General features: G+C 51.9%; 1 protein-coding gene across 1 annotated transcript in view; it reads right to left on the bottom strand.

Annotated features, from left to right (window-relative positions):
• Positions 1 to 22,052, bottom strand: part of PSD2 (pleckstrin and Sec7 domain containing 2) — a 44,541-nt gene extending 22,489 nt beyond the window's left edge. Inside the window, exons 1-5 of the mRNA XM_007077884.3 lie at positions 21,927 to 22,052; positions 11,333 to 11,757; positions 7,796 to 8,257; positions 7,184 to 7,378; positions 3,653 to 3,733 (exon numbers count right to left, since the gene is read on the bottom strand). Of these exons, the coding sequence (XP_007077946.2) occupies positions 3,653 to 3,733; positions 7,184 to 7,378; positions 7,796 to 8,257; positions 11,333 to 11,706 (1,112 nt within the window). The 5' untranslated portion in view covers positions 11,707 to 11,757; positions 21,927 to 22,052. The remainder of the gene's footprint in view (positions 1 to 3,652; positions 3,734 to 7,183; positions 7,379 to 7,795; positions 8,258 to 11,332; positions 11,758 to 21,926) is intronic.
• Positions 22,053 to 27,484: the final 5,432 nt, after the last annotated feature.

The raw sequence follows: 27,484 nt of genomic DNA, 5'->3' as shown, positions 1-27,484 counted from the left end.
CTCCTATTTCCTGTTCTCTTTCCCCACCCGGCACCCAGCTCTGCCTGCCCCCTCTAACGACACTCCACTAGGACTTTTTAGAATCCATCTCCCATCTCGGCCTTGATTTGCCCTACCTACAAGCCATCTATCCAGCTCCTACTCATCAGTCCAAATACCCCTTCCCCAGGGGTCCTCACCAAGCCACAACCCAACATGGCCACCACCAAACCCTCAGGAGGCCCCCAGGGTCAGCCTTACCACTGCCCAACCTCCCCCCCTGAAGTCTGGCAACACAAATCCCTCTAGTCAATCCTCCGGATGACCCCTCACACCAACCTTTCGTCTAGTCCCACTGCCCATCTCACGCCTGTCTTTCCCACCAGACCCTCTTCAGAAACCTGCACACCTCCAGATCAAAGGCCACCAGCACTACCTTCCAAAACACTGTTTTATACCCAGCATGTTCTGTGGCTCCCCAGTGCCTGTGCAGTCGAGCCTAAATCTACTGGGCTGGTATACAAGGTTCTCCAGCCAAGCACCCACGCCTCTGATCATGAGCTGACCCTGGTGAACATCTTCTCCAACCAACCTTCCTCCTCCCAATGCATACTTCACACTCCGCTCAGGATACAGCGCCCTGCAGCAGACTGACACTTCCACTGAGAACCTGAGATAAGCGAGAGAACGAACCTCTCTAAAGCTATCAGGAAGCCAGTGATGCCACAAAAACCAGAAGGCCAGAAGGGCTGGGGTGAAGGGCTGGTCTACAGCTGCTTTTTCCTTGAGGGCATTGTTGATTATTGGCAAAGGCAAGACGCAGAACACTTGGCGGCTTCAGGGAGCTTAAGACACAAACCTGGAGACCTGAGGGGCTGTGAACACATGGCCAGTGTTCCCTTAGAGACATTGGCCAAATTCCGAAGATGCGAGGGGCAAGATGCTAAGAAGCTAAGCAGAAAGCCTCTGAGAAGTAGAGGGATTGGGGTTTTTATGACACTCTTGCCACACTGAGGAAATGCAATTAGGATTCAGGACCCACCAAAGGAAGAGACCCCAGTGAACACATTAGGCTTCCAGTGGAAAAGGGGGAACGCTGACTTTACCAAACTTTTGTGCAGCCTCTCTTCAGCTCATCCCTGGTTGGATTAAGACTGCACCCCCTGACCCCCTCTAATTGCCCAGGAAAGGAAAAGGTAAACCTTTGTGGGAGGAGTATATAATAACCTAGAGCCACTATAATTCCATACAAAATGCATAGCATCTAATAAAAAAAAAAATCACTGAACATGCAGAGAAACAGGATATATGGATGGAAAACCAAGAGAAGAAAAAGAGACAATAGAAACAGATACAGCTGATTCCAACAGTACAGATATTGTGATGAGCAGACAAGGACTTCGAAATAACTATGATTAATACGTTCAAAAAGAGGGGTGCCTAGGTGGCTCAGTTGGTTAAGTGTCCAACTCTTGATTTCCACTCAAGTCATGATCTCACGTTTTGCGGGATCAAGCCCCACATTAGGCTCTGCACTGTCAGTGCAAGGCCTGCTTGGGATTCTCTTTCCCTCTCTCTGTGCCCTTCCCCCACCGTGTGAGCATTCTTCTCTCTCTCTCTCAAAATAATAAACATTAAGATATATATATCATATATATATATGATATCATATATCATATATATATATGATATCATATATCATATATATATATGATATCATATATCATATATATATATATATATCATATATATATGTGATATATAGGGGTCCTGGGTGGCTCAGTCAGTTTAGAGTCCAGCTTCAGCTCAGGTCATGATCTTGTGGTCTATGAGTTCAAGCCCCACGTTGAACTCTGTGCTGACAGCTCAGAAGCTGGAACCGGCTTCAGATTCTGTGTCTCCCTCTCTCTTTGCCCCTCCCCTGCTCACACTCTCTCTCTCTCTCTCAAAAATAAACATAAATTTTAAAAATATTTTTAAAATATTTATTTTAAATAAATAAATATATATGTGTATGTGTATATACACATGTGTATATACACATACACATATACACATATATATATACATATATATATGTATATATATGTATATGTTCAGGGGCACCTGAGTGGCTTAGTTGGTGAAGCATCCGACTCTTGATTTCAGCCCAGGTCATGATCTAGCAGTCGTGAGTTTGAGCCCAGCACTGGGCTTTCTGCTATCAGCATAGAGCCCACTTTGCATCCTCTGTCCCTCTCTCTGCCCCTCCCCCTGCTTGCATGCTCTCTCTCTTTCTCTCTCAAAAACAAACATTTTAAAAATATTTTGTATATATATAATATATATATTTTATATATAAAAAATATATTTATTATATATAATATATATATTTATGTTCAAAAAGAGAGGGAACGGTGGAGAAAATGAGTGAAAAGATGAGAATAAATTCCCCCAGAGAATTAGAATCTATTTTTTAAAAATTGGGGGGCACCTGGCTGGCTCAGTCAGATATACATGCAACTCCTGATCTCGGCATTGTGAGTTTGAGCCCCATGTTGGGTATGAGATTAAGTAAAAATATTTTTTAAAAATTAAAAAATTAAGGGGCGCCTGGGTGGCTCAGTCGGTTGAGTGTCCGACTTCGGCTCAGGTCACGATCTCGCGGTCCGTGAGTTCGAGCCCCGCGTCGGGCTCTGGGCTGATAGCTCGGAGCCTGGAGCCTGCTTCCGATTCTGTGTCTCCCTCTCTCTCTGCCCCTGCCCTGTTCATGCTTTGTCTCTCTCTGTCTCAAAAATAAATAAACATTAAAAAAAAAAATTAAAAAAAAAAAAATTAAAAAATTAAAAAATAACAAAATGAAAATCTAGAACTGAAAAATATAATAGTTAAAAGTAAAAACTCAGTAAATGGGTTTAACAGAATATTAGACACAGAAAAAAGGGTAAGTGAACTAAAAAAGCAGGTCAACAGAAAATATCTCAAGCGAAGTAGAGAAAAAAGAATGGAAAATACATTTTTTTAAGTGTAAGAGACATGTGGGACATGGTGAGATCTAACATTTGGGACCACCCCCCACTTAGCTCAGAGACTGCTGTCCCCCGCCCCTAGGGCTTGTGGCCTGGTGACTCCTTGCGGGCCCTGCCACCAAGGACTGCTAGACCCTGGGTGGAACTCCATCCACTCCTCCCCACACCGAGGCCTGTACCTGACCCTCCTGAAAGATACTCTGTCCAAACACCAATAGGACCTGAGATCAAATCCCATTTTTGTCATCTCCCCCCTCAGTGACTGAAGGGAATCACTTTACCTATCAGCTGGTTCTTCATTTGTAAATGGCAAAGATAACCCTACCCTACAGGGGTGTGGTGAGGATGAATGAAGTCAGCAGGGAGTATAAAGATTTACTACCTCTGGCAAACAGGAAGTACTCAATACAGGCAAGCCCTTTGCCCTTGCCTCTCTTAAAAGTCCTGACCACATTCCCACCTTCATATCCTCAGCCCACCACATAGCAGGCACTCACTGAGTTGTTGGACTGCTGACGTGCTCATGGCCCCTTCTCCACAGCCTTCCCAGAGGGGTCAAGAGACTTGCCCAAGGATGCACAGCAAGTTTAGGATAGAGCTGGCATGAGAATCCAGACAGTGGCCTGTACCACCTGTGGACACCGCCCCATCCCAACCCCACTGACCTGAGCGCTCGGTCCAGAGTCAGGCCTGAGAAGTCGAAGAAACTGAGGTACTCCCCAGCCACCAGCCTGCTGAACTCGTTACTGTCAGGAGAGCATGAGGTGTCCATTAGAAATAGGGCATAGCAAACAATAGGAGGTACATGGGGAGTGGGCCCTGGGGTACCGTGACCCACCCACCTGACCTGCCCTTCCCTAGGCTGCCTCCCGCTGCTGGCAAGTTGGACTCTGACAGCTTATCTTTGGGAGGGGCATTAGGAAGTTTTCAGAAAGGAGGTGCTGTCTCAGAAAGTAAGCCAGTCAGGGGAAGGGAGTAGGGAGAGGGATGATACAAAGTGTCCCCAGTAGAGGAAACTGCACAACATGTCTAAGAAGCTCTCAGCAGGACCATGTGGCTGGAGCCAGACAGCAGGAACATAGCAGCAAGAGATGAGGGAGGGAGCAGGGCCTGAGGGGCAAGGGAAGGATGGGTTAGTGATCTGGAAGGGTATAAAGCAGGGAGGAGATGTGTGAGTGGTCAGATCTGAATGTGGAACACCACCTGCTGAGTGGAGACCCCCTGGGGGCTGCAGTGGCTCTCCCAGAGGGGTTGGGAAGGAGAGAGATTTCAGAGGAAGAATCCACGGGAGATGGACTCGTGTGGGGCATGACACTGGAGGTGGCCCTGGGGGGAGGTGTCCACAGCTGTCCAACAGGTGGAGCTGGATGTACCCCTGTGAGAGCTGTGAGCTAGTTAATGACTTGGAAGAAAGGATGAGCCCATGCAAGAGGAAGGTGCAGACTCAGGACGGAGATCAGAGGAAGTCCCTCTTAAGGATGCAGGCCTTCTCAGGCCTGAGAAGAGAGAGGGAGCCAGTAAAGGAGACTGAGAAAACAGCAGCCAGAGAAGAAGGGATACAGTATCCTGGAGGCCACGAGTGTTTCAAGGAGACCGAAGTGATGAATTCTTGACAGGAAAGAGAACGAATTTCAACCTGAACCTACTCAAGCCCCAAGCTCTCCCTCCCATTTACAGGAGACTAGGGACTGAGGCAATAGGGAAAGCGTGAGGTAACTCCGCGGGGACACCAAATCCAAATCGTGGAAAATTCTTCTGGACAAATGATTGTTTCTTCAACAGATACACAGCCTTAAGAAAAAGGAGGCAGCCTGGCAAACTATTGTTTAAGAGACTTAAGAGAAGGAAAAAAAAGAGAGAGAGGGAGACTCAAGAGACATATTGGCCAAATGTAATGTCGTGTGGACCTTGTTTGCATCCTGATAGAGAAGCATTTCTGAGACAGAAAATTAAACTGACACTAAATGTTAGAGATTCTATGGAATTTTGGGTAAGTTTTGTTAAAAATTATAATGGAATTATGATTATACTTAAAAATCCTTATCAGTTAGGGTTGCATGGGTGGCTCAGTCAGTTAATTGTCTGATCCTTTTTTTTTTTCATATTTATTTATTTTTGAGAGAGACAGAGACAGAGAGAGAGAGAGGAAGACACAGCATCTGAAACAGACTCCAGGCTCTGAGCTGTCAGCACAGAACCCAATGCAGGGCTCGAACTCACAAACCATGAGATCATGACCTGAGCCAAAGTCAGACACTTAACCAACTGAGCCACCCAGGCGCCCCTGTCTGATTCTTGATTTCGGCTCTGGTCATGATCTCATGGAATCATGAGCATGAGATCATGGGATCTCTGCCCCTCCCACACTTGTACTTTCTCTCAAAATAAATAAATATTTTAAAAAATAAATAAAATAAAAATCCTTATCATTTACAGACATATACTAAAGTTTTTATGGATCAAATGATAGAGTGCCTAAAATATGCCTTAAAATAGTCTAACAAATGGCAAGGAAGGGGGGTGGTGGGGGTGGGGGTGGTAGGTGGATATTATTAACTTTGAAGCTGTGTAATGGGTATGTGGAAGATTGGAGGGAAGGTTAATGTTTGTTTCTTTGCTTGTTTGTTTGTTTGTTTGTTTGTTTTGAGAGAGAGAGAGAGCATGAGAGGGGCAGAGAAAAAGAGGGAGAAAGAGAATCGCAAGCAGGCTCTGCACCATCAGCACAGAGCCCAGAGGCCAATACAGAACCCATTGTGGGGCTGGATCATGACCTGAGCCAAAATCAAGAGTTGAAAGCTTAACCAACTTAGCCACCCAAGTGCCCCTAAAAGGAGGTTTAATATATTATTTTCTCTGGTTTTGTATATGGTTGAAGTTCGCATAATAAAAAATTTAATTAAGGAAAAAGGAGTGGGGTGTGTGTCTGTGATGTTGAGCCAGGTAAGTTGAGGCCTGGTAGCAGCCACTAGATTCAAAGACAAAGGCCACTAATGGCCTTGGCCTAGATGGGCTGCTGCAGGCATTGGGTGGGGAAGAAGCCTGCCCCAGGAGCTGAATATGGTGAGGAAGAGGGGGCTGAGGCCACGCAGGGCAGTAAACCCCAGAATTCTGGCTGCAAAGAGGCTGGGAGAAGAAGTGTAACTGAGGAAGAATTTCTGTTTTACAGATGGGAGAGACAAGCGTAGTTAAGCAGTTAAATGCTGAAGGAAATTCTTGTAGCAGAGTGGTCAGAAGGACAGGAGGATGCAGATCAACCACAACCAAGGCTCCTGGAGGAGCCTCCTGAAGGCTATTAGGTTGGGGGTGGGGACTACAGCCCAGGGGGAGAGGCAGGGCTTCGAAGTCCTGCTGTGATGTCTGGGCCGGAGCTAGGAGGCAAGCCCAGTAATGTGGAGGCTGAGAAGGGTAGAGGAGGAAGGAGAGGGAGAGAAGTGAGGGAAGGATTCCAAGTGGAGCTGTCCTCAACACCCCCCTGTGACCTAAGCTCTGACTTGGGGTCTAGGGTCTGGACTGTCCCCTCTGCCTTGGGGGCTATGACTGCCTCCGCTCATCTCAGTGCCTTAATGTGGTTGTGGAGGCCCTCTGGAGGAAGGGCAAAGGCAGGTGGCCATGCTGATGGTCAGACATGCTCAGGATGCCCCACGTGATTCCCTCACCCTCACAGTCCCCGCCTACTCACCCCCACCCTCTGCACTGCGCACCTCAGGACTCTCATCTGGTTAGTCCCCTTTCCACAGTCTCAAGGCCAGGGCTTGTGCTTTGGTAGCTTCAGCCCCCTTAGCCAGTCCCAAAAGACTGAGAGTAGGGTTTAATGAGGGCCAAGAACCCCTTCCCAGCTCATGGGTCCCAGGCAGATGCAGGTTCTCCTCTCCCTTGCCCTGCCCCACTGCTGTGTCCTCACTACCATCATCATGGTCCCAAAACCACATGCCACATCACACTCCCCAGCCCCGAGGGACCGCCCTGCCACTATATTCCCCCACCCCCCAGAGCATGGGCCTTCACCCAGGCAGCCCAGAAAGGAAACAGATTTAGGGCAAGGCCAGGAATGAGGACAGTGGCAGGAGGAGGAGCTCCTGGGGACTACTGGGAGCCCCCCAACACCAGGCACCCCTCACTGAAGTCACCCACACCCCTTTCAGGCTGAGAGGACACTGGATTTGCCTGGGGAGGGGGGGTACGGGAGACAGACTCACTTCTTGCCTAGCTGCCGGGCGACGTCACAGCGCTGGAAGCCCTCAAGGTGGTAGAGGCGGCGGGCCAGCCGGCGAGCAGCTTCACTGACCCCCTGGCACCCATTGGCCAGTGGGTCTGTGCTGCCAGGCTCCAGCCCCTCCGAGCTGCTCAGCTCTGAGTCCGAGTCTGAAAAGCCATCCTTTAAGCTGGGGTCACTGCACAGGGAAGGTGGGGACAGGAGAAAAGGGGTCAGAGGCCCAGGGTCAGAAGCCCCAGGTGGAGGCTGGAAGGTCTCCCCAGGCCTTGGAAAACCCACGCAGGAGCCAGAGCAGGGAAAGAAGCTCCAGTGCATCAGGAAGAATCAAGTTATTTAGAAGAGCCCCTCATAGAAGCTACACGACCCACAGCATACTTCCCTGGCCCCACCAAGGCCGGAGATGCCTAGAAGAGCAGCATGGAACCTCAGGACCAGGATGGGAAGTCTGGGTGCATAAGAAGGACACGATGACCTCAGAGAGACCTTGTTCTCTCTGGGTGCACTGGGTTGCCCTAACTTGCTTTGCCTGCTCTGGATCTCGGTTTCCCCATCTGCTCAATGGTTCTCCCAGTTCCCAGCCTAGGTCCTGCCTCACCTGGCTGAGTTCAGCAACTTGTCTGTGTCCTCCTCCTCTTCCTCCTCCTCCTCCTCCTCCTCCCCACCTGGACCCGGGGGTCCATCTTCATGGAAGCCATTGGGCACAGCGGTTAGAGACAGGCGGCTCAGGACGTTCTCTGATCGGCTGCAGGAGATGGAGCGCCGCAGGGGGCTGCCCAGATCCCCATCACCACCAGCTGCTCCCATGTCTCCCTCAGGCCCCATGTCCCCATTGCCTAAACCAGCCCCTGGCTCAGGGCTATCACGGGCCCGCTGCTGGATGAGGGGTGTCAGGGGGGCCTCGAAGCTGACACAGCTGTCACTCTCATCCGTGAGGCTCAGCACATCCAGGGAGTCGAGGCTGCTGTACTGGGTGCCCCGCAGCAGCTCAGACTCCACGATCTTCTCAAATGTGGCACTGAAGCCATCCCGCACATCTGGCTCTCCAGGGCCACCCGACCTGTGGGATGCAATGACCAGTCACCATCCTCCTGTGGTGTCCCCCGTTACAGGTGCTAGGACTGCACCAATCTGTCTGGGAACTCCCCGGGGACAGAAGCAGGCATGGATTGTTTCCTGTTTATTCTTTCAGCCAATACTTACTGAGCACTAGGTGTCAGGTCCTGGACTGGGTACGAGGGTTTGGCAGTGAAAAGGACAGGCGTGGTCCCACCCAGTGCCTGCCTGGACCTGGCTTAGAGTAGACATCACTTGTCTGAATGAATGAATGAATGAATGGGAGGCCTCTTCCTCCACAGTGGCACAGGGCCTGCTGCCTCCAGGCTTTCCAGAACGCATGGGCATCCCCCTACCAAACTAGAGTAACTCTGGGTCAAAATTTTGCTTGAAAGTTCTCAGCTTGGCCAACTACATTATAGCTCTCAGGCCTTGCCTTAATGTCACCTCCTCAGGGAGACTGAGGAAGGCAGGTCCACACCACCCACCACTGTGGCCCCTCTCTTTATTCTCAATCCTCAGGTTATCTCCTCACTTCCTCCCAGCCCCCATCAGCATGTCTGTCGTATTGTTTGTTCCCCTGTTTACCATCTGTTCCCCAGTCCCACCCCCGACAAGGCCAAGGAACACCCAGCACATAGTATGTGCTTATTAATCCTACTGAATGGTGCACTGGGTGAACAAACAAATGTTAGTCAGCCCTGTGGCTTAAGATGCTGCCTAAGCCATTGCAGGGCCCTGTCCCATCCCTGGAAGAGGTCTTTGCACTGGCTGTTTCTCTGCCCACAGTGCTCTTCCCTCAAGCTGAAGCCCTCCTTCCTTGTCCCCTTCTCAATGAGATATGCCCTGAGCACCCCATTTATAACTGAGACCTGCCCGCAAACACCTTACCCCTTTTTCCTACTTCATGGTTTTCCAAAGCACTTACCCCCTTCCTACATACTATATAATTATTATTTTTATGATTCATTATCTATCTACCCACTAGATCATACGCTCCATGATAGCAGGAATTTTTGTAGGTTCTATTCACTGATGTATCCCCAGCACCTAGAATAGAGTATCACACAGAGCTAAACCAAGGCATCCTGGGAAGACTCTTACCCACTGGGAAGAAGCACAGGTAAGTAGAAAGGACAGGTAAGGAAGAGGAAAGACTGACAAAGAGCGAGACCAAGAGAGATGAGACAAAAGAGAGACAAGATAAAAGAGAGAAATAAGAGAGACAAATGTCTGAGAAAAGAGATACAAAGCATGACAAACAGAGTAAGAGAGACAGAGAGTAAGAGAGACAAAAATAGAGACAGAAGCACAGAGACAGGAAGAGGAAAAGACACAGACAAAGAAAGAAGCAGGCTGAGGTGGCCCATTTCAGATAAATTGAAACCCACCATTTGCAAGGAAGTGCATCCCTCACTGCCCCTGAGGATTAGCTGCACCCTGCTTCTTCCCCACCACCTGCTGCCTGGGAGACACCGAACTGTAGGTGGACTGGGAGATACCCCCACCCCTCAAACGCCTCCTTTAAACCCCAGATCTAAGATGTGGTCCTAGTGTGTTCCCTGGGGAAGCATACCAACCTGAGAGAAAAAGCTGGAGTCACAGCCAGCTTTCTCCTGCCCCAGTTCCAGCAGGCTCTGAGACCACAGTCTCATTAAGCCTTCTCTTGCTGAAGAAGGAACTGGGGAGGAGGGCAGAAATCTAAAATATGGCAGGAAGTGTGACAGTGCACTGGTGTGGTTGCCTCTATTGAACTCCAGGAGGAAGAGACAGATGAAAAGGGTCACTGCCCTGGTCACCAGAGCAGACACTCAAAATCTTCCCAGCAGAGACACTTCGGCTAGGCCTGTGCTAGGTCCCAGAGATACCTGAATAATACAGATCCTTGCCCTTGGTGGTGGGAGTGGGGGGCTCTCATCTCATTGTCAGAGCCATGAATGGTCTCCCCCATCCCACTATCTCCCACCTTCTCATGCATCTGAGCAGACCTGAGAGGTGGTTCTGACAGAGGCCTGAAGACTATTAGCCCAATCTCCAAACTTCCATCTACCCCCAATTTCAGCCATCCCAAATAAATATGCCACCTAAACACAAGACGTAGGCTCCAAGAAGCCCCAGACCCCTGCCTGCACCCCACGGCCAGGCAGGTGGCTGCCCTAGGACCTGTCTGGATGGAAACACTCATAGCCACAGCATACTTGGTACACACAGGCACCCAACCCCATATACTCACATTCCTATCCACAGAGCTAGCCACACTCAGCCCTGACACATGCAGACCCAAGTGCCCACAAATGCACAGGCCAGGCACACTCAAACCCCCACACACAAACACACGACCACAAAGACCCATGCACATCAGCATGTTCACACATTCCTATGCACACAATAATGCACAGGCCAGACCACGAGGCATGCCACCCATGCACACTGGCTCATCCAGGCCAGGGCCTGCAGCTGTGCACACTAAGACTTCTATATACTTTCTTTTCTCAGGACATTCCCCTGTCCCTTTCCCACCCTCCTTGTCCAACTAGTACCTCCAAGACATGTAGGTCTCTCTGCTTCCTGCTGAAGATAATAGAAATGGAGTGTAACTCCAGTTAGTAGAACTGAAGTGAGATTCTTGGTAGAACCTCCGGATGGCACTCAAGTAGGGGGTGGGGTAGCTGTCAGGGATTAACCCATGAAGCCTACTCTTCTGAGGTCAGTTGCAGAATTGGGAGATCTTCACCTCCAGGAAGCAGAAGGCTGGACCAGATGACCTTCTGCATCAAAGCATTTTGGAACTCTACTGCAAAGCCTGGGAAGGAAGGAGTGTGGCCCTCCAACCCCACATAGAAAGAGCCCATGATGGTTTGGGGGGCTGTGGGTAGAGAGCACAACAGGCCTGCTAGCCTTTGAAATCTAATGGCTCCAGCCTTCCAAAACACCCAGAAGCCGGGCAAAACAGGGAGATGTAATTCCCATTTTATGGAGGAGAAAAACAAAAACCAGAGAGGCTAGGTGGCTAGGCCCAAGCCATATGGCATTGGAGTGGCCAAATGCAGCAAGTCCCCAACCCAAGACACCAACTTACCCCAGCTGAGGGTCCTCAGTTTCCAGACATAGATTCCTGGAAGCATCGTCCCCCTCTGCCAGCCCACCAGCCCTCCAGGGCCTGGACTCTGTAGAATCTTCCAGAATGTTTGAGTCTGGCCCCAGGACTAGGCCATTGGTGAGGGAAAGGCCAAGGCTGAGGCCACGGAGGGCCACGTTTGGGCCTTGTGCAGGCTCTTCGGTGTCCACCAGAGTGCCCCTTATCTCATGCCCTGGGCTATTGTAGCTACTGTTCAGGTCCTGACTCTGTGCCATTCCATTCTCGGCCCCTGGTTCTTCCTCAGACTCCAAGCTGGGGTCCCAGGCAGCACCACCTTCCCCAGGTAGTACAGATGGAAGCTTATCCTCATCCATGGCAGCCACTACTTCCACCCTGTGCTGACTGCTCCTGGGACTCCGCTAGACCTGGAGGCAGATGGAGAAATGAAAAGGTAAGTCAGACAGGACAGGTGCTGGGGGGTCTAAAGACAAGCAAAACCAGTGCCAAGTAGCCTGCCTGGGGACAAGAGGATGGCTGAGAAGATCTCAGGACCTCCTGGCTGGAGTATGGGTTCAGACTGTAGCCTCCTCGGGCCAGCCCCACTCACCTCTCCCCTGACCCCCAGCCATCTTGTGTGCCACAGTCCTGCCTTCCCTGTTACTTCTTTGATGTCTCTGTTGTGCCCACAAGAACCCACCAAAGCTCTCTGAGAAAGATCCAGGTTGGGAGGAATGAGGGAAGGGTCCAAGATCCCTGGAAACCCTCTTCCTTTCCAGCTGGTGTGTGATGTAGACGAAAACTCCAGGCTGACACCAGTCAGCCCCCTTGCCTCTTTCCATGTTCTCACCCTGACTCCAGGAGCCAGACAAAAGTGAATTTGTGGTGAATGGAGGGAACTGAGATGGGGCTGCCTTTAGACGGACAGTTAAGACAGGAGGCAAGGAAGTCAACAGAAGTGCAGCTTTATCAGAACCAGACATCAACCCAGAGAAACCAACCTGAGGCCCAGCGTGAGGCGCTGTCCAGGGTGCTGGGCTGGTGAGGCGCCACCCAGGACCCTAGCCTAGAGCAAGCCTGCCTTTGTTGCTCAGTGCCCAAAGCCCTGGCTGTGAGAGGAGAAAAGAGGTGGGGGCCTGGGGTTCCCCTCCACATCCAGCCCCCCAGGGCTCACCCAGCCTTGAGAAGGGACTTAAGAGGAGGCTGCTATGGGGCATTCTGGGGAGAGTACCAGAAGGGGACCTTGGCCTTGCTCCGCCTAACTCATTGTGTGATCTGTATGGGTCCAGGTCGGGGCCTCCTCACTGCACCAGCCAGGCCAGCCCCACTCCTATCTGCCATGCTTTGGGTTTGTAACTCCTCTTAAAATGAGGAGACCCATTTCACTTGCCATATCCATCCCTGCCCTCTTTTTAAAAAAAAAAATTTTTGTTGTTTATTTTTGAGAGAAAGAGACAGAGTGTGAGTAGGGGAGGGGCAGAGAAAGAGGGAGACGCAGAATCCAAAGCAGGCTCCAGGCTCCAAGCTGTCGCCACAGAGCCCAATGCAGGGCTCTAACCCACGAACCACAAGATCATGACCTGAGCTGAAGTTGGACGCTTAACCAACTAAGCCACCCAGACACCCCTTTCCCTGCCCCCTTTTTAAACTGATCAAAACCAGCCCAATTTCCCAGAGGCTTCCTGCTCAATCTTATCCCAGATGAGAGGGCAGATGCAATGGGCTGTGTTCTGGCTCCCCCTCAACTGTCTCTCTGCCCCTGGCCCCACCCAGTCTATTTCTGCATCACCCCACACCACCCCACCCATGATCTTTGTCATCGGAGATACACACGAGCCCCTCCAAATGACTTCCTTCCTTCTTTCTTTTTCTCTTTCTGTCTTTAATTTTTTTAATGTTTATTTATTTGCGTAAGAGAGAGAGAGAGCAAGAGTGAGCGAGTAGGAGAGGGGCAGGGAGAGAGGGAGACACAGAATCTGAAACAGGCTCCAGGCTCTGAGCTGTCAGCACAGAGCTCAACGAAGGGCTCAAACCCACCAACTTTGAAATCATGACCTGAGTCGAAGTTGGATGTTCAACTGACTGCAGGCACCTCTTTCTTTCTTTCTTTCTTTCTTTCTTTCTTTCTTTCTTTCTTTCTTTCTTTCTTTCTTTCCTTCCTTCCTTCCTTCCTTCCTTCCTTCCTTCCTTTAAGTACACTTCATGCCCAGCACTGAGCCCAGTGATGGGCTTGAACTCATGACCCTGAGATCAAGACCTGAGCTGAAATTAAGAGTCTGACGCTTAACCGATGGAGTCACCCAGGCACACTTTCCTTCCTTCTTCAGGCTTCAACTTCCCCCCAACAACCCCAGGCTCCTCTGAAAAGGGGTCCTGAGGGTTCAGGGGAGGCTGAAGGAGAGGGACTGGTCAGCCTGAGAGGCTGCACCAGAACAGCTTGTAAGTATAGCAAAAAGGATTTAAGTGAGACCCAGATTGCCTATACTTGCCTGGTCCTAAGTGTCACTGGAGGGACTTGTTAAAATACAGATTATGAGCCCTCCCCCAAACCTCCTAAACCAGAATCTACAGGGACCAGATATAGGAATCTGTTATTGAGTAGGGTAGACAGCAGTCTGGGGCCTCAGCCCACCCACCCTGAGCATTCCTTCCTAGAATCTAGAGTTTTGAAGACCTCATGAGCTTAAGATTTTATTTTAAAAAACAAATCTGAAGATCTAGGCTCTAGAATATCTGGGCCCTGATCCTAGGACGCTGGGGACCCCAAGGGGCTCGGCACTAAGTGAGGGTTTCTTTCTGGTCTGCCCTAAATCCCTGCTGCTGCAGTTGCTATTTCAATCTGTTCCCTCTGGTTGTGTACTCAGAGGGGGGAGAACAGGAGGTCATCTCCTCAACTGAGATGTCTTGGGGGTGGGGGGAGCATTTCTAAAGGAAAGAGGAGGGAGAGTGGAGACTTTTGGCTTGCTGCCTGAGTTCTAGTCCCCTGGCCTGCTTTCTAGCCCAGGGGCCTGGATGTGCATTGGATCTGGGGCACAGGGCTTCAACCCAATTCCACCAGGGTGCCTCGCTCCCACACCCACACGTGGAGGCTGAGCCCAGCAGGACAGAGTGCCTCCCCTGTGGTCAGGGCTCTGTCTGAGCTCCCAGGAGGCCTGAGACTTGAAAGCATAAGTAGCTTCACCTGATGCTCATTTTACACCAGCCTCAAAGCCAAGGTTAAGAACAAATCAAGGACTCCTTGGGAGGCCCCTACCTCATCCCCCAACTTCCAGCAGCTGCCTCAGGCTGGCTCCAGCCCTACCTGCCCTGCCATGTCCTCCTGCAGCTGGGAGCTGGGTGGAGGTTCTGCCAACACTGGGCACTGGGCCGTGTCCTTGGTTTCTGGGGTGGGCAGACAAGGGACAGCATTGAGCTCCACTCTGGGCGGGGGGCCCAGAGTCTCTGCCTGGGCTGAGGGCCAGTTGAGCCCAGAAATAGCCAAGCCAGGACCCCCCCTCTCTCTTTCTGAGCCCAAGAGAGGGGCACATAAAGCAGGGGGGGGGGCTGCAGGTCAGAGATGTCAAACAATGCCCCAAGCCCTCACTCTGAACCTTCATGTGCCCTGGGATACATCGTCCTCTCTGGCCTTTGTGAACCCATCTGCAGAATGGGAGCATCACCTCTGCTCTCCTTCCCCAGGGCTGGTAGGAGTACCTGAGGTCATGAATACTGAGAAAGTAGAAATCCAAGGAAGAACAAACTCTTACAGAGGTCAAGGGAAAAGTCAGCTATGGACCACTCTTTCCACCACTACATTTAACAAACGGGGAAACTGAGGCACGGAACCAGGAGAGGATGTGCCCAAGGTCACACAGTGGAGGAGCTGCCTCTAGAACTCAAAAGTAGCTTCCTTCTGTGCCTGGATGGGCTGGAGGTGCTGGATTAACCAAACCCCAGTTTCCCAGGCCCTCCGTGAGATCCTCCCACAAGAGTAAGGGCTCAAATCTTTAACCAGGAGACTCTACCCGAAGCAGTGACCCTGTCCATGTCCAGCCCTGCTGGCAAGAGCAAGAGAGTTAGTACAGCTGGGCCCCAGGGCACTGATCCCAAGCAGAAGCCTGAAAATGACAAGCTGGCAGTAGTTAGATCCCCTGCATTCTCACTCAGCATAAACCAGACCCTACTCCGAGCAGGGGCTCCTGCTCCTCACTGCCCTTGAGATGACCTTGGGCTTGGCAGCATCTTTTTGAGTTCCAACTAAGGTGGACCCATGATGTCAGTGGAACACTGGTTGGGCCAGGGCTAAATGTCAAACCAGCCACTTTCTGGGTCTCAGCTGCACCTACAACAATCTTGTCCCCCTCCTCACTTTACCCATGGCAGCTGGAATGAGCTATGAAAACACAAATCACATTATATCCCTCCCTCACTCATAACCCTCCAATAGTTCCCAATGCCCTTCGATTAAAATTCATTCTCCTCAGCATGGCCTAAAAAGGCCTTGTCTATGCTGGTTCACTGTCCTCTCCCCATCCCCCACGCCATCAGCCACATTGGCCTTCTTTCTGCTCCCTGAGCTCATTCCCACCTCAGGGCCTTTGCACCAGCTGTACCCTTGGCCTAGAATGCTCTTTCCCTAGATCTCTAAATGACTGCCTCTTCTGCCACTTAGGGCTCCACTCCAATGCTGCCTCCTCAGAGAGGCCCTCTCTTACCACCCTGCCCTCTCACACTCCTCCACAGAGCATTTTATCTGCTAAGCATCACTTAACAGAACTGAAACTCCTTTTTCTATTTGTTTCCTTATTTCCTGCCCATCTTCCTCACTAGGATGTAAATTCAGGAGGGTGGGGACTATGTCACATTCACTGTCTGCCCCAGAGCCCAGCACCATGCCTGGCAAACAGCGGGCACTGTTTTAAACGTTTGGTGAATAGCCTGGAGATTATCAACATCACTGTTGTAAAAGCAGAAGCTAAGAGAAGTTGAGGAACATGCTTAGGGCCACAAAACTAGAAAGTGGCAAGGCTAGCATTCTTCATGGAATAACCTTGTGTGATTTCCACACAGAGATCCAAGCCAAGGACGGTAGGAAGCCCAAGGAAAGGTCTGGAGAAGGGGGCTCAACAAGGAGGGTTCCAGGGCCCAACATGTTCTATAAGACTGAAGGATAATGCATGGGTGCTGATGCCTGTGTGCATATCTGTGAACAAGCATATGGTGGGCATTTCTGGGCACATACATACATGCACATGCACACACACACATGAAGGGACCTGGGCAGCCACCCATGAGGCAGTCTCCCCAGGTGATGAGACAGAAATGAGGACCCTACATGCCTAGGAGCTAGGTTCAGGGCAGTTAGACCTACATCAATGGGTGGCTGGGTTTGAAATTATTCTGCTTTGGGAGAAGCCAGGAGCAGGAAAGGGACAACCCAGGTTAGGGCGGAGGATGGGAGGACCCGCACTCACAGTGGCCACAGCCACATACAGCAGCATCAGGTGGCTTGGGTGGGTTTGGCAGGAGATAGGAAAGTACAGGCCTATTTGGTGGAAATGGGGATACAGGAGGCAAAGGTGAGGTGGGGAACCCATGGTGCTGAGCACTACCCAGGACAGGCAAAATCTAGGAGCCTGTGGAATGTCCAAGAGTACTTAGAGCCCAGGAACGATAGGTGTAGAAGGGAATAGAATCAGAGAAAATCATTCTGGAATCAGGTTTTGCCTCTAATGTGCTAGGGGAATTTAGACAAATGAAACCCTTCCCTGGCCTCATTTCCCCATGTACATAAGAGATTCCTAACCATTTCCAAGTCTTGGACTTCTCTGAACATTTGACGGAGCTGTGGATCCCACCCAGACAGACTCACATATGTGCACAACATTTTGAGTATTTTTGAGAGGCTCATGTGCTCCTAAAGCCCATCCATATGCCCTGGGCATGAACTCCAAATGGGATAGGCTTGAAAGACCTCCCACCTCTAACAGTGGACACTCAGCATCCCAGAAGGGCCTACTTGCCAGGGAGAAAAAAAGCTGGAAACCTTTTCATCTCAGAGCTATTCTTTGCCCCTTGGGAGCCCACTCTGGAAACCTCCTTAATATCCCACTGCCTTTCCCCAAACTCCTACTACACGACTCCCTAGCTCATCCAGATTTTAGCACATGGGCTGGGATAGTCACACATGCACATACACACAGGAACAGTTAAATAAGATGATCAATGAAATATAGGGTGTGGGCATTTCTCAACACATACATACATGCCCCCCCCCCCCACATACACACACACACACACTGAACGAAGGGACCTGGGCAGCCACTCATGAGGCAGTCTCCCCAGGTGATGAGATTGAGATGAGGACCTTACATGCCTAGGGGCTGATGTATAGTAAGTGCTCAGAACAGATTTCGGCCAGATGTGGCCCATAACATTCGCGGGGCCCGGGTTAGCCCAGGCCTGGGCACTCCAGGATTCCACAGGACCCTGCTGGGCCACTGACAGCAAGGGCAACAGGAAGGTTACAGGAAGACCCCTCCTTGGTCGGGGGGGGGGTGTCCCTGGTCCCCCGGGCTCACCATGCTCTCCCCAAGCCTCTGTCAGCTAAGGAGTCTGGAGGTCAGAGCTCTAAGTACCATCCCTAGGCAAAGATCAGCCCAGTCATGTGTCTCTTCAATGACCCAACTGCTTGGGGGCAGGGGATGTAACCAGGACGAAATAAAGGTGATGTCTACCCAGGAGCCTTGGAAATTTCCCTGCTTCCATTCCTCAAAGTGACCCTAATCCCTCCAAACCTACTTGGTCTTCCCAACTTGGAGGATCTCATGCAGCAACAGGTGCCTCAGAGTAGGAGTCCAGGACAGTGGGTCAGTGTCCTAACTGTACAGTCAGAAAGATCTGCCTGCAAATCCCAGCTCTGCTACCCATCAGCTGTGTGACCTCTCAGAGCCTCAGCACTTTCCTCTATAAAATGCAGGGTGCTGGCAGCATCTGCCTTACAGGGCTGCAGTGAGGACTGAAGGAGCTGGCAAGGCTGAGGTGCTCAGAGCCAGGCACAAGTGCTTCCCAGAACCCTCTCTCAGGCCCACAGGGGAAAGAGCAAGCTGCCCACACTGGAGACAGAAGGCACCTGAGAGCAGCACAGGACATTCAGCGGGCCCTGCAGAGATTTTCCCTCGGCAGCCTGTCAGAGCAGCTTCTGAGGCAAGGGTTTCAGAGGTCCAGCCTGAGGGTGGGGCAGGAGAAAGCCTCCAACCTTAGGGCCCAGGAGGTGGGCCAGAGAGAGCACCCTACCCTTTTCTGAGGCAAGTGAAGACCTTACAGTCCCGGCCCCACCAACTTTCCCGCCCCAGGCCAGGCTCCCTCCTAGCTTTCCATTTCAAGGCACAAGGGCAATACTATATGCAGGGCAAGGGCCAGGGTCCTGGGCCTCCCTTAAAAGTTGCCCAAGCCCTTCAGTTAGTGCCAGTTCAGGGTCATTAGGGAGCCCAACATCACCCGGTTTTCTTCCTCCCAGTTTGGCCCCTGGGGAACCAGCTTTGCCTTAGGTTGTGGGCATGTGGAAGGTCTCCCCTTTCTCATGGTTGGACAGTCAAAGGTCCCCAGGGCTGGGTGCACATTTGCATCTTATCTGCATGCGCCCCACACCCTGCTGGGACTTTCAAGGGCCCCTGGGCCCAGCTTTGCAAAGGTCATTCCTTGATGTCTCCTGGCTTGCTTCTCTCCCCATCCCCCAGCCACTTGGCACCCTCCTTTGCTCAGCATTTGCATATATCCGCTTGCTGGTTTGGAGAGCCCTCAACATGATGAAATTCATGCCTGTCGTCAAATCCCAAGTCACATTTACGGCTGGGGACTCTACCTCCAGCTGGCTTCCCTACAGGGTGGGCCTTCAGTTATCTGGGACTGCAAGGGACTAGGCTGTTCTGGTTAAGTGACTGGCCACTGCTCTGTTTCCTGGAGCTTCACAGGGTACCTGGGACTCACTCTGCTTCTTGAGCCCCATTTGACTCAAGAGGCTGCAGAATGATAGTTGAACCCCAAGAGCTGCAAGAGACTGATCAGGTGCAAGTCAACCCTGCCTCAGCTCACATGCCTGACTGAGGGCAGACCTGAGGGGTCAATCACTGAGCAGCTGCCCCCCAGTCTGGCTTGACAGCTAGGAGAGATGCACCAAGAAATTTCACCCTCCCTTTTCTGGGCCCAAGTTTTATTTACTCGATACTCCCTAGATCCTCACATTCTCTATCTGCCCCCCCCCCATCTCCCTAAAGCCCCTCTCCTTCTCTGCCTCCTCCCCTGTCACTTTCTCCCCACCCCTTCCCAAACTCTTGATGTTATAGCTCCACTTAACCTCAGCCTTGCTGAATCCCCCTGTCCCCCCTTCCCCTGCTCGATCCTGCTTCTGCTTTAGGACTTTAGCACAGGGTCTTAACAAAGGCTGTGGTCTCCTTGAGGCTGGATGAAGTCTGCAAAACCAGCTGGTGTGAAATGGGCTGTAGTGGACCATCCCACTATTGCCTCCCTGTCCCCGTGTCTGAGATAGTCCCTCCTATTCAGCCATAACCAACTGACAGAAGATCTGATGGCTGGTAAAAGGCTCGCCGCTTGATGAGCAGTACATGGGGTAGGAGACAAAGAGGAGTCTGGAATGACTGTGCTTGGGCCCTGAGCACCTGGAAGGATGGGGAAGACCAGGTGGAACAGGTTTGGGGAGGAAGATCAGGAGGTCAGCTTTGGACAAGTTGAGTTGGAAGTGTTGAGAAGTGCTGAGGTTACTGGAGCTCAGGAGAGTGCCCGAAATTGAGGGTAAAAATGTGGGAGCTGGTAGCATGTAGATAGGTGTATTTAAAGCCACAGGTCTGGACAAGATCAGCACAGGAGTAAATGGAAAGGAAGAAGACCAGCCATGCCGTGCAAGGGATGAGCCATGGGTGGGCAGGGGGAAAAAGAAACGGATTAGGATCAACCCACAAAGTGGGGAGAAAACAGGAAAATGGATGTCCTGGAAGTCCAAGAGAATATTTCAAGAAGAGGGAGACACTGAATGTGTCAGATGCTTCAGATGAGGACCGAGACTTGGCCACTGAGTGTGGCAACTTGGAGGTCAGTGGTGACCTTGAGTGATTAGTGGGAGGAGGTGAAAGCCCAACTGGAGTGGAGTCAAGAGAGCGTGGGAAGCGAGAACCAGGAGACAATGAGTCTAGACAACCCTTCTGGGGAGTACTTCTATGAAGGGGAGCAAAGAGAGGCAGTGGTAGCTGGATGGAGAAGACAGGAGAGCCACCTTTTAAGATAGGAGAAACAACAGCAAGTATCCACTGGTGGAATGATCCAGTACAGGGGGAACTCATAACGTAGGAGGGGACTCTAGCCGGAACAATACCTTCAAGCAGGCACAAGGGGACAGGATCTAGTGCACAAGCAGAGGGGTGGCCTTCACCAGGAGCAGGAATACTTCACCCCCAGGGATAGGAGGAAGGCAGGGCGGTGGGTATGGAGCTGGCAGATGGGTGACTGTAGCACTGGGAGTCTGAGAAAGTTTTCATTGCTTCCATTTGCTCAAGGAAGTAGGAAGCAGTATCATCAGCTGAGAGAGAGAACTGAGGGTAGAAGTGTGAAACAGCAGGAAGGGGGAGAGGGGATAGACTCAGGACCCATGGTGGGACTGCTGGACAGCACTAAGGACACACCTGAAGTTCAAAGTTTTGAACTTAAAGTGAGACCAGTTGGCGTAGTGGTTTTTCTCAGCCCCGTTCAGCTTCCCAGGTGCAGATGTGGAGCGTGCAGGGTGTTGGGATTTCACCAGAGTTGGGGTTTTGCCAAGCAAGCATGAAGAAGCAAAATGAGGTAAGGGTGTTGGGGGTCTGCAAAGGATGGATTATCCTCAGTTTTATAGTGGCCCCTGCTCAAACTCCTTCCCCTGCTGGTGCCAGAAAGTCCACCACCCATTCCCTACTTTGAGTCATGAAGAGCTTTCTCTCTGCCCTCATTCCAAAAGACCTTCTGAGAGGGTAGCCACAGGTAGCCACCAACACCTGAAAAATGAGCTTCCCACACACCGTTCCTCTCACCTGGAAAGTAACGTGGACCTCACACACTTAAAACTGCATTCTCCATCACCCTTCCCAGGCCAGCTCAAGACCGCTCTCCCCACCTCTAGCCCGATGCCAGCGCCTATCCAGTCTGCCTCCTCCATGTCTCCTTTTCCTTCTCTCCACCTCCCATCTGCCACATCCTGGTCCCACAAGGCCACCACCCCACCAATTCCATTCCCACCGTGCATGCCCTCTGGCTGCCACATGCGGCGGTCCCAAATCCATTGCATGGCATCTTGCACCGGGTCACATCACTGGCAGCATGACCAATCCCTTGTCCAACATTCTGGCCCTGCCAATCCCCTTCCTTCTTCCTCAGCACGTCTTTTCCAACACACACATCTGCCCCCATTACTCCCCTCTCAAAAGCCTTTGGTGGCTCCCTGTGTCCTTGGAGAAAGGGCCTGCTCATCAGCCCACATTCCGGGCCCCACCCCTTTTCTTCTTGTCTTGCCCCCCTCCATCCCTGCTTCCCCACTTGTGCCCCCACACTACTTTCTGCCCCAGTCGTGGCTCACCCCCACACCACCCCTGAGGTTGAGAGTTCCTTGAAGACCTCATCAGTGTCTGCTGAATCACCCTTCTCCAGTATGTGGTTTGAAGTACTGGCTCGGTCAGTTTTGCTGACCTGATGCATGGATGACCAGGTGGATGAAGCTTCTGGAAGTGGAAAAAGAGAGGAACAGAGTAAAACAAAGGGACTCCTTAGCCAAGTGACCTAACTTAAATGATCACCTATTACAGGACAAGCTGATGGCATCTGCCTCCTGATGAGAAGCAATGAGAAGGAAGCAAACATCACCTATGGGATATTCTTGCCAAAAAATGTTTAACGTGAATCTATTCATGAGCAAGCCATGAAACAAATTCAGAATGTAGAACATTCTACAGGAAGACTGACCCCGGCTCTTTAAAATTGACAATGTTATAAAAGACTTAAAAAAAAAAAAAAAAAAAAAAGCAGGGCTACTGTTACAAATTAAAGGAGACTAAAGATATGTAACTAAATGCAACAGTGTGATCCTTGATCAAAACTTGCTTTTAAAACAGCTATAAAGGATATTACTGGTACAACTGGAGAAATTTGAATATAGATTACATATTACGTTAAATTGTATCATTGTGAAACTTCTTGAGTATGGCAATATATAGTCATTATGTAGAAAAATGTCCTCATCTCAGGAAATTCATGCTGAATTATTCAGAGGTGAAGTGTTATGATGTCTGCAACTTACTTCCAAAGTGTTCAGAGACAGAGGAAAACAAATGTGGGTAAAACGTCAACACCTGGCAAATCTAGGTCTCTAGATTTCTAGGTGAAGGGTGTATAGGTGGGTATTCATTGTACTACCAGGTGTGACAAGACAAAAAGTTAGGGGGGAAGGAAAGGAGGCAAGGGAGACATTCCCAAGAGGGGAGCTCAGGGCCCTGCCTGCCTGGGCAGAAGTCAGAGAGGCAGTATGGCAACAGCGACAGGCCACAAGCTAGACGCTAGAGCCCATTGGGGCCAGGCAGGCACAGCTCTGGAATGGCTCACTACCTAACAGGGATCAGACCCCAAGGAAGACCTACCTGTGAGCAAACTCCCTTAGAAGGACAAGGGGCTCTGCAGAAAACAGCCAGGTCCCAGGGAGACCAGCAAGGCAGTCCTGTCCCACCTCTGCCTGACCTGTGCCAAGAAGCCAGGGCTGGCCCAGGCTCACCACTCCTCCCCCCGTCAAACACCCCTCAAAGGGTGACAGTCTGAGTGTATCCTCCTGTGTGAGGAGCCAGGCTAAATATGGAGCCCCAGACATAAGATGCCGCTCAAAACAGATTTTCCTGGAAAAGACCATCTGGCAAAGGATGCCTAGAACATCTTCTGTCACGAGAGGCAGTGTCATTTTCCTGCAAGCAAATGTCCTGAATGGGAATGCCTCGATTCCACGTCTCTAGAAGACCCTAGCTTAGTGCCTCAGTTTCCCCCAAGGTCATTCCCTTGCTCCAGATGGAAAGGCATGCAGTCTCCTGCAGTCTCCCTCCTGACTTGCATTTCAGGGAAGAAGAGAATGAGACTGGGGACATAGGTCCAAGCAGCAGACAGTTCTGCCCAGGTACAAATCCTGATCCTGCCACTTACTAAGTGCCTTTGAATAAGCAACTTTTCCCTGAGCATCAGTATCCACCCCCACAAAGTGGGAGTAATAGTATAATCCTCTAAAGGTGGTTGTGTGTATGAGAGTACTTAACCAGTGGTAGTGCTCAATATACCGAAGTTTGGTGAGGTAATGTCCCCCTCAGAGCCCTCCCTCTCTGTCCTGTCAATGTATTTCGCCATGGGGGGGGGGGGGGTTCTTGGGTGAGCAGGTCTCTCCTCCAGAGGGCAGCTGGCCCATTTTACTGATTCAGAGATCCCAGGTCACAGAATTTCCCTGGCAGGTAGGGCTCCTAACCTCGCAGGGAAAGGGGTGGAAGAATGACTGTATTTGCCCAGGGTTAGGGGTTGGGCTTGGAGGTAGTCACAATGCCCCTTACCCACTCTCCCTCAAGCTGCCTGAGAACCCTCCATTAAGTAGCTCTTGTTTCCAGAGTCTGGAAGAAGGAGCGGGGAGCCTAGGAAAGTTCAAATGCCTCCCCCTAGACCCAGGCTGCCCATCTGCCCTGGCCAAACCCTGAGTCCTCTCCCTGCTCTCTGCCCAACCCCCCCGCCCATTCACCCACCCATCAAGCTCAGACTGACTTATCCTGAACCTGCCAGAAATCTCAGACCCACTCCCATTGTGGCTGGTGCTTCTGTCCCCAGTTCTCTTCCAGCACCCCCCCCCCAAGATGGCCCCAAGACAAAGGGGTAGGCTGGGGCAGTGGCCCCCTGAGCCTGTGTGGAGACAATGTCTCCAGTTCTCATTCAGGGAGTCCCCAGATCCTCCAGGGACAGCAAGAGTCAGAATACCTCCTCTTAGGAGGGAGCCATCTGGGCAGGGTGGTCCCCACATCTGGATTCCCTGCCCCACCCCAGCCCCAGCAGCAGGCTCTAAGGACCCCTCCCTCCCTGCGGCTGCCACGGCCATTATGTGCCTTCTCAGCCTTGCCCGCTGCCTGCCACGCCCCCATGTAAGCCCCTGTTACAGCAGCAGAGTCCAGAGCTGAGAAGGCCTGGCCGCCAAGCCAGGCTGTCAAAGTTAGGAAACTGGAAACAGAAATAAATCCTCAAAGCTGCTCGATGGTAAAGGTAGCTGCCAGCAGGCCCCGGCAACCACCCAACACCCTGGGTCTCCTGCCACCAAGCTGCCACTGGCACCCCATCAATGCACACGTGTATCTTAGATTATACAAAAGGGGGGGGGATCAGGAGGCAGAGCCCAGAAGGCAACTGGACCGGCTGGCCCTGACTGGCCCTGCAGGCTGGCCTGGGGTTCTCTAGTGGCGCCCCCATTCCCCGGCCCAGACCCGGCCATCCCCGGGCTTTCCTCTCACGGCCCCATCTCCATGACAACCGTATCCTTCGGATGCTCCAGCCGCCACGGAATTGATCTCAAAATGTAGCTTTGTTAAGCAGACCCGGGCGGGCATGGAGGGCGGAGGGCGGAGGGCGGCGCCCGCCACCCATAGTGCATTCCCCCCCAGCATCCCCCACTGGCCCCCAATCCGACTTGGGGAGGGGCGGGGTCCCGGAACGAGGGCCCTGGGACCAAGTGGCCCCGCGGCCCCACTCACCGCTCCGGGTCCCAGTCGCTCCGGGTCCCAGTCGCTGGGTCCAGTCTCTCACGGCGGGGCCATGCGGAGGCCTCTGCTTGACTGACCGTCCCACTCCACAGCCGCCTGTCGGGACTCCCCGTGCCCGCTTCTCTCCCTTCAGGTGTCAGAGCCGAGGCTGTGGAGAAGCTGAGCAGAGATGAGGGGACGGAAGGCTGGAGGGAGGGAAGGAAAGAGAGAAGGAGGGAGGGAGGGAGGGAGGAGCGGGAAGGGCGGGGAAGGGCGGGGGGACTGCAGGCGGGCGGGAGCTGAGCTGGAGGCGACAAAAGCCACTCCGGCTGGCCCGCCCGCCACGCCTCCAACTCCCAGGTCCCCACTGTGTGCCCAGACCCAGCCTGGGACGGTGCAGCTGGCCCCTTCCCGCTCAGCCCCGCGCCCGGCCCTTTAAGAAAGGGGGGGAGGGGAGCGCTGCGAGGTTCCGCCCCCCCCCCCACCTTGCCCAGCTGGGCCCCAGCTGTCCTCCAACCCCAAGTCAGACCCAGCCACCGCCCCCGCTGCAAGACACTCAGCCTCAGACCCAAACCCTGAGTCCGCAGGATGGGCTCAGCCCTCCTCCAGGTGAAGGAGGGAACAGATCCTTGCCCTGCTTCTGAGGTCTGTTCCTCTGCTCTTTGCCCTCCGCCCCACACACACAAGCCCAGAAAGACCCTACCTGGACAGGAGACAAGGTGGACCATCTCAGAGATGGGTAAACTGAGCCTGTCCTACCTACCTACCTACCTACCTACCTACTGAGACAGAGGGACAGACAGACCTGGGATATGGGGAGAGTAGGGGGGCTTAGGACAGAAGATGAGACAAAGGGGAGAAACCCTGAGGTAGAGGGGAAAGGTGGGTCCAATCAAGAATGTGGACTCCCAGCAAGAGGTCAGGAGGAGGGGGGTCCCAAGGGACTTGCCCCACAGCCCCACCCCCACCCCCCATGCTAGTCAACAGCTTAAAGAGCTCCTCCCCAGGACCCTAGCTCTAAAGAAGCGTGACAGTAATGTACCTGGGCTAGACACCAAGAAGAACTTCCTAGCGGTGAGGCTTCTGCAGGGCAAGATTCCACCTCTGAGATAAGTATTAAAGGGCCCCACCCATAGGAATCTAGAGAGATCAGAAACTGGGGGGAGCAGGGGAGGGTGAGCAAGCCCAGTCCCACTAAAAACAGAGATCAGGTTAGTGTCAGCCCTACTGCAAAAGGCCACTTTCCACAACTTTCTTTCCACTCCAGCCCCCAGGGGCTGTTCACTGAACTCAGCTGCTCCCCACCTCCAGACCTTTGCAGGTGTTCCACCCTCTGCCTGAGCAGGCCTTGAGCATGCTGTGCTCAATGAACTCCTACTCAGTCCTCAGATCCCTTCTTAAATGCCCCTTCCTCCAAGAAGCTTTCTCTGATCTTCCTTCCACCTATATACACACACACATTTAGGGGCTCTCTTCTTAGGGAGCAGAGGGTGAGAGACACGAGAAGATTTGCTGATCTATGAGGGGTATCTAAGCTGTGCAGAGTGGCAATAATGGGAGATGCAGGGTCTGAGTTGTGATGAGTCTCCTCCGTCTTCAAGCTGGGCCACAGATGGAGCTGGGGTTTCATCAACCATGGGGACACTTCCATTATTAACCGTATATCTACCATGTGCCAAAGTCCACATTAAATGTTTTCCATGTGTTATATTTAATTCTCAGAACAATCCTACAAACCATTTTACAGATGAGAAAACTGAGGCCCCCAAAGCACTAGCCACTTGCTTAAGGTCCCAGGAGGTCAGATCCTAGAGACACAGCTGGGCAATTGAGAAGGCTCTCAGGCCACACCCCCTTACTGCCCGTCAAACCCTAGGAGATTCCCACAGAGCCTAGAAACAAGCCTCTACTCCAAGTGCCCAGGATCTTCTTCAAAGGCACAGAGGGAACATGGCTTCCCTGCTGTCCTGCCCTCTAATCTACTGCCATCTGCTACCTGTAGGTAAGGATGGACGACAACCAACAGGAGCTGTGGGGTGAAAAAGAGGTGACAGGGCTTTGCCTCCATATTCCCCATGTTCAGAACCCATGAGCTCAAGTCACATCTCAACAACCCCTCTGACCTTCCACTTCCTCAACTACCCGATAAGGACGGTAGTAGCCCCTGTCTTGTGTGGCTGGAATGGGGATAAAAGGAGCTGGTATGCTCAGTGCCCACCCACCCAAGGCCTGGAGCACAGAAGCACCCAACAGGCTGCGGTTACTCCAGATGTAATGAGTGACTTACTCATGGAATGGATTATTCACTCTCTGTCCACCTAGATGGACTGTGATCCCCCTGAAGGCAAGGTCTTCTTCTTCACAATGTATGCTCAGTACCTAGCACACCTAATAA

Source organism: Panthera tigris, chromosome A1 (genome assembly GCF_018350195.1).
Source record: "Panthera tigris isolate Pti1 chromosome A1, P.tigris_Pti1_mat1.1, whole genome shotgun sequence".
Lineage (NCBI taxonomy): Eukaryota > Metazoa > Chordata > Mammalia > Carnivora > Felidae > Panthera > Panthera tigris.
Note: the sequence above shows the minus strand (reverse complement) of the source record. Positions and strands in the feature narration are given on the sequence as shown.